Below are 7828 nucleotides of genomic sequence, written 5' to 3'. Positions count from 1 at the left end.
GATCAACATTTCCCTTACTTTTGATCAATATTTCCCTCACTTTTGATCAACATTTCCCATACTTTTGGCCAATACTAAAGCTCAAGAAACACACACATTAGGACCTGTTCGTAGCCATCTGTCAAGTTTCCCAGGATATAAACATAAGACAACTCCCTGAAAAGTACAGAGACGTAGACTAAATCTTCCTATAAATATAAACAGTTATATAATTTGCATTCTCTCTAATTAAAACTATTGTTGGTTTTTGTGCTAAATCTCATCCAGTTTAATTTAAATTCATGAAAGTTGTTGGCTAATTTTTTTTTTAACTTTTATGTTTTATATTAACAAAAGCAACAATTATGTCTGAAAGCGATATAGATGTTTAATTTATTGGTAAAAGTTGATTACCGCCAGATTTCCAATTGGTCCGTTTATAAAGTCGATTTATGGTTAATATTTCTCTTGACAGGAAAAAAAGAATTATTGCTAAAACAATATATTTTACATAAAATTTGATATAAATAGAAAATACTAAGAACCGTTTCACTGTTGGCTAGTAAAAACGAGTCAGTTACTGGTATTAATATTATCATACAGGTGTTAAAGCATCTGTCACTCAGTTGATTTTCATAATAGGTGAAGCATTATTAAAATCATTAGTAATCAAGGCAGAGTAAATGATCTTTATACCTATATCACACTTGAATAAATAGGCAGGGTGGGTCGAGAAAAAGTCTTAAAATTTACACTAGCAGCAGTAGGTGAAGTTATATCAAGTAGCAGTTTTACGATACCTGAAAGAGAAGCAAGAGTAACCTGTAGACTGTATTGGAGGTGATGAAGACTTTTTTACTTACCCTAGAAAGATGCTGTCATGAGAGTGAGAGTGGAAGGCTGGGATCCTCAGCTTGGGCAGCACGATGGTCTTCCCCTTGCGGGTCCTCACAGTGAAGGTCGACGAGAAGTGCAGCTCCGGAGTTGGGTTGTGGGGCGACAGGATCGTCAAACCCCGACTCTCCGGATGCCCGAGTAAGGGCGTCAGGCCCCCACCACTACTGCCTGACGAAGGGACTCCCAGGTCGTGGAAGGAAGGGACTTTTAGCTCCATGGAGGCGATGATAGAGTTGCGGTCCGGCGTGCGTGTGATCATCCTGGTTTTGTTCCTGGGACTGTCAGGGCAGCGGTAGGAGGTTCCCACGAGCTTCGAGGATTCGGTGTACCTGTAGTTAGAGCTTTCAGAGACACTGTACGCCGACTTCTCAGGAATACTGCCAATCCCGTGCCCGGCATTCCTGTGCATGGATGTAGATCCATCGTGGACTTTAAACTTGAAATTTTCTTGGTACTTGATCTTCTCCTGCCCAACAGTCTTGAACCTGGGACTCTCGGGGGCTCGATCTCTGTACACGGCGCCTTCCGGCTCGGTGAACTTGACACTGTGCTTTGGACTTGATGAAGAGGAGATCGAACTACTTGAATGGTGCCTCCCTTTGCCCAAGATGCTGACGGGCTCAGTCGTAAGGGAGGCCGAACTCTGGTAACTGCTGGAGGTGCTCACCATAGTGTGTGTCTGGAGGGTCTCCCCGTAGGTCGAGGTGGTGACGAGGCCACGACCCCGAGACAGCATCTCGCCGAGTTTTGGACATAATAAGGGAAGGGAGGCGGCGCCCTCGTCTGTGTGTTCACCAGGGGTCGCCATGGTGAGAGCACCACCGCGTGAACAGCCCTAACCGGCCGCTGCTACCCAGCAAGACTCCCTCACCAAAATTAACAATATTCACTGATTAACAATATCCTATAGTTAACATCTTACAGTTAACAACACCTTATAGTTCACTATATCAGACACTGATTCGCACCAATAGATTTCAGAGTAACTTTTTTGTCGTCACTATCTTGTACATCAATTTGAATATAATATATATACGCGTATTAGATTTTGAACTTATAATTACTTAATATTTCTACTGATATATAACTAATAGTCACTTGAGTTATCCTGGAAAATAAGAAATATTCCCATTATTATATTCAGTGTGTTGGACAAGCGGTTATACGAGTCGTCATCTTTAAGAAGGAAAAATCTTTGTCTCGGGTCACTCATGCAAGATATTCCGGTTATCTGTATGTGAGGGGATAATCGTTATCATTAAGTCATTCCAACGAGAGTATTAGAATCGGGTTATCTTAGACTTAGAAAAAATACGTCACAAGTTATCTTAGGTGAAGTAAATGATAAGTATCAAACTACTCATCACAAGTTTTTAAAATCAGGTTATCAAATAAAAAATAATCACATAATCACCACTAAAATAACAATCAGGCTATCACAATAAGAGATAAAAATATCATTGCCAATAAAAATCAGATTATACACCGATCAGGTTATCAAAAGCTATCCAACTCATCACCAATAGAATAATCAAGTTATCCAGGGGTTATCTCACACACACACACACACACACACACACACACACACACACACACACACACACACACACACACACACACACACACACCAGTTATCGTAAAAACCATATCGTTTAGAAGCCCATACGTTGCACCACTAACACATCAACGCCCAGAAATAATTCCCGCAGAGTCAACATCAATATGAGATTCCCCGACCAGCACCCCTTTTTTATTCCCCGGTTGAATGTTTACGTGGTGTTGGGCGACTGTGGTGATTGTACTCTGCCCCAGTGTCAATATTCTCACGGGGAGGAGTAGAGAAGGCATATAGGGGAGAGTGAAGACAGGGTGACAGGGGAGATGGGTGTCTGTGAGAGAGAGAGATGTGAGTGGAGTGTTACCGAGGCAGTAGGAAACATGACCATCGCTCACACCTACTCCTCAAGGGCATATAGCTACATCAACCTTGGTCTGTGTTATATAAGGGAGATAAATATATACCAAGCCAAGCCAGTATCGATCCCAGGACAAAGTAGTGAGTGACGCTCTTAAGATGCAAAACGTCTCTATTAGATGCAAGTCCTCGTTTTGGTTCAAGACTGCTGAGCTAAACGGAAGACGGTCACAATACGGTTAATGATAAAGTGTAACTCACGATACTCTCACAATACGGTTCAATACTCTACCGTAACTCACGATACTCTCACAATATGGTTCAATACTCTACCGTAACTCACGATACTCTCACAATATGGTTCAATATCACCAATCATACATTACAGTACACGTTAATACTCTACTGTAACTCAATACGATACTCTCGTTAATATGGCCAATGTCCATCTTTAACTCAGCATAATGACCACATTTGCCAGTAACTCCCCGCATGATATTCTGCACATGGTTCAATACTCTCACCTTTAACTCACGATGCCTTCGGCCAACACGGTTCAATACTCACGAAACTGCCACGATACTCTCAATAATAATACGGTTCAATACTCTACCGTAACTCCACGATATCTTCAGCACAATACGGTCTTACTACCGTAACCTCATTAGATACCTCACACATGGCTACTGCCTCTACCTTAACTCACAACATGGTTCAATACGCTTCCGTAACTCAATAGATATTCTCGCCACCGATGGTTCAATACTTTACCGTAAATCACGATACCTCACAATGTCTAATATTCTACCGTAACCTCACGATACTCATACAATATGGTTCAATACTCACATCCGTAACTCATGATACCTCACAATAGGGTCTAATACACTCTACCGTAACCTCACGATACTCACAATACGGTTCAATACTCTACCGTAACCCAATACGATACTCCTTGGCCAACATGGTTCAATACTCAACAACTCACGATACTCTCGCAAGAACGCTTAATACTCATCGTAACTCACGATACTCTCACAATACGGTTCAATACTCTACCGTAACTCACGATACTCTCACAATATGGTTCAATACTCTACCGTAAACTCACGATACTCTCACAATACGGTTCAATACTCTACCGTAACTCACGATAGTCTCACAATACGACCAAAGATCTACCGCAAGTTACAATAAGCTATGAGACGATCTACATAAACTGCCTTCTGATGAGTTACTTGGTTGTGGTGTAGCGCTGCAGTGTATCTCAGGCGGACACCATTACCAGGAAACCAGCGGAGGGAGAGGGGGAGGGGAGAGGGAGAGAGGGAGAGGGGGAGAGGGGGAGAGGGGGAGAGAGGGGGAGAGGGAGAGAGAGAGCAAGTTTAGCCTCTAACAAGGTTTACATGAATTAGTATAGCGATGAGGCCCCCAACCGAGGAAGCCACTAATTTGGGAAAGGGCAATTAACTAGTTCAAGGTCTGTAACTGTAGGTGGTTTCCTATAGTGTGTGTGTGTGTGTGTGTGTGTGTGAAGGAACAATAATACTACCTTGAAGTCTTCAGAAATTATTTAATGTTTTTTTTGTGTGTTTTTAAAGTATGGACGTGCATACACTCGCATATAACGCATTATTGGGTGTGTTTATTTTATGTTACGGTTAAAAGATGGAGACAAGGGGCATAAAAACACACATGCATAATCTCTTTCATAATCCATTGATGTAATGAATTGCATCAGTAATTCTAAATATTATCATGCATTCAACATTGCAAGGATAAAATATCATTACTTGTGAAATTAAACACATTCACTCACTCACTCACTCACTCACTCACCCACTCACTCACTCACTCACTCACCCACCCACCCACCCTCTCTCTCACCCACCCACTCACTCATTACACCCACCACAGCCTCATTCACAAGGTAATAATTATATCAACGTGCAGGTACCGCTGGCCAATACAGGTCTTAAACCTCATTAGTGCCAGGTGTCAAGTGCCAGGTGTCAAGTGTCAGGTGTCAAGAGGTATCAACAACAGCGAATCACAACACCTAGACCTAGATGTTACGTCAACACTGTGTTTCTAGTGAGCTGTCTGCCAATGGTGTTTCAACGTTCTGTCAGGCTGTATCAACGCTTCCCTCAGATCCCCTTTATGTCAACGCATTGTCAACGCTCTCTTAATACACTGTCAACGCACTGTCAACATTATCTAATACACTGTCAAAGCACTGTCAACGCATCTTTCATATCATCTAAGCTCAGTCAACGCACTGTCAACGCCTATTATATAATCCTCTATCAAAGAACCACCCCACATATTTTTCAACACTATCACCACCCATCATCACCCCATCCACACACACACCATTCTTCACCATTCACTGCACCATATCTCATCACCACTACCACCACATCTCTATCAATACACTAACAATTCATTCCCCATCACCATCACCACCATTCTTTCAACATATTCACACACCTTCATCTATCACGCACCACACCACTTTATCACCCACACCACCACACCATTCATCATTCAGACTAACACTCATTCTTTCAATATTAGACACAACACACCACATTTCTCCCATCACCACACTACCACCATTCTATCACCACACTACCACCATTCTATCACCACTATCACCACATCATCACCACACTACCACCACCATACACAGCTCAAGCAGCCCTCGGCCACTGGGTCACTGTCACACACACAAGTTTGGATGATGTTCTTAAAAGGTCATACAATTTTTTTTTCGTGTTTGTTGACATTCTCTCTCATCTTACCTCTGCTTACTATACTGTTTGTCTCTTGGTCTCTTATTGTTGTCGACTACTATTTAAAGTTATTGGTTAAGACCCACGGGATTACCTGAAGAATAGACCCCAAGGTATGTTTCACCTGATGATTAATTAAACACCTTTAACGTTACCTGGACCTTCGTTGAATAATAACAACAACAATAATAACAACAACAATAATAATAATAATAATAATAATAATAATAATAATAATAATAATAATAATAAACGGGGCGCTTCTCACGACACACTGTTTGAACTCATAGTAAATTGGTGAGACGTGAACATATATACAGGTGTAGGCGAATGTTGTAAATGAAGCTGCGTGGTGGAGCGGCTGGGACAAGAGGCCATATATGGGTGTCAAGAGGCGGTGTGTGTGTGTGTGTGTGTGTGTGTTGTTCCAGGTGTCTGAGGAGGTGTTGTTTTGGTGGATGCCAGGTAGAGTCGAGGGATGATTGACAAAGAGACCATATCCAGTTTTCTGTAATGGATGTAATTGAATTAAATGTGGAAGATGATCAAGTTTAAGAAGCCAAAAGAGGAATACAGTGAAACCCTCATATAACGGACATCGATTTAACGGAATATCCTCTCATTTATAGTCCGTTAGAAGGAAGTTTCATATATAACGAACTACCCTCTCTCATATACTCCGTTAGAAGGAAGTTTCATATATAACGGACTTGGATTTAACGGACTAACCTCCCACATATAGTCCGTTAAATAAAGATTTCACTGTACGAGGAAAAAAGACAGCAAGAAATACCACAAATAAAGCAAAAATATAAAAAGAAAGAAGTATTGCAGAAGATTTTGGATGAGGATAAGGAAAGGCTAGTGGACTATAGAATGGATAGGAGGAGGAGGAGGAGAGAGAATAGGTCAGTATGAATGTGATGGTAGGATCATACTAAGGAGGGATGAACGCTGGTGATGGATAGTTCGGGAGATGTTGGAAGTTTAGACAATATATTCCAGTAAGCTGCTGAATCACGAAGACCGCCAAGAATTGTAATGAGCGAGGTCGGTATATTCAGATTAATATACAACAGAAAACGGGTGAAGATGGTGATTGAGGGAGGGGGTACTTATGAGAATATCGAAAGGTGGTGATGATGATGATGATGATGATGATGATGATGATGATGATGATGATGATGATGATGGTGAGAAGAACAAGATTGGTAAATAAATGGATGGAAAAACGGAAGAATGACTGGAGGATGGAAGACAGGGTTGATAGTACCAGTTTATGAAGGCAAAATGGATGAGGTAGGGGATTCATCATTTATATCGAGGTAACACAAGTTAAATGAGGTGTTGATGGCCTGAGAGAGAGAGAGAGAGAGAGAGAGAGAGAGAGAGAGAGAGAGGATGGATGGATGGATGGATATGGGAGCGAAAGAAGAAACGTATAAAGGAAGTGAGGAGGCAGCAGAGAATGAGCTACTGTATAAGTGGAGACAACAGTGGTGAGAAGTCTGAAAAAAAGGGGGAAAAAGTGGTCAAGGGTAAACTGTGGTGAAGGGGAAATGTGCCGAGGCTTGAGAGGAAAAACTGTGGTGAGGAGAATGAATGAATGGAGGAGGGAGAAGGAGGGAGAAGGAGGTAGTAGGAGGAGAGTGGAGGAGAAGGAAAAGGATAAGACTTGCACTGAGATAGAAGAACTATGTTAGAAAAGACTCAACAAAGGTTGGTTATGATAAAGACTGGATGACAATGGTGGTGGATATAAAGGTGGGTGGGGAGGGAGAATAATAAAACAGGTATAGAAGGTCAGTAAAGAAGGAGACATTCAACTCTGAAATGATGAAGATGAAAGGCAGGATACCATCAAGTAATAAGACTTACTTTTAGGTCTAGACTAAGAAAAACAAATATACTTAAAAGCCTTTGAATAAATATTTAGATATTTGTGGAAATGAAGAAAAAAATGATACAGAAATTGACTAACGTTTATACCAAGACCAATAGTTTAATTCAGCAAAAAACATGAATGTCTGAATATTAATTTTATCTTGGGTGACAATTATCAAATCAGGGACAAAACTGAGTTAGAGAATTAATTTTAAGAAATATTTGAACAATGACCACATACATTTGCCGCTAGTGGGTTCAGGAAGAAGTACTGTAATTGTGTTTGAGATTAATGGAAATAATTTTTTGTTTTTACTTTCCTGATGGTATGCTGAGTGTAGTTAAGAATAGCAAT

General features: G+C 41.0%; 1 protein-coding gene across 1 annotated transcript in view; it reads right to left on the bottom strand.

Moving 5' to 3' along the window:
- Positions 1 to 838: 838 nt before the first annotated feature.
- The window catches only part of LOC121865879, a 13922-nt gene continuing 6932 nt past the window's right edge, over positions 839 to 7828 (bottom strand). Inside the window, exon 2 of the mRNA XM_042365424.1 lies at positions 839 to 1984. Coding sequence (XP_042221358.1) covers positions 839 to 1684 — 846 coding nt within the window. The 5' untranslated portion in view covers positions 1685 to 1984. The remainder of the gene's footprint in view (positions 1985 to 7828) is intronic.

The sequence above is a fragment of the Homarus americanus genome, unplaced genomic scaffold, assembly GCF_018991925.1.
Source record: "Homarus americanus isolate GMGI-L3 unplaced genomic scaffold, GMGI_Hamer_2.0 scaffold53230, whole genome shotgun sequence".
NCBI classification, from domain to species: Eukaryota; Metazoa; Arthropoda; class Malacostraca; order Decapoda; family Nephropidae; genus Homarus; species Homarus americanus.
Note: the sequence above shows the minus strand (reverse complement) of the source record. Positions and strands in the feature narration are given on the sequence as shown.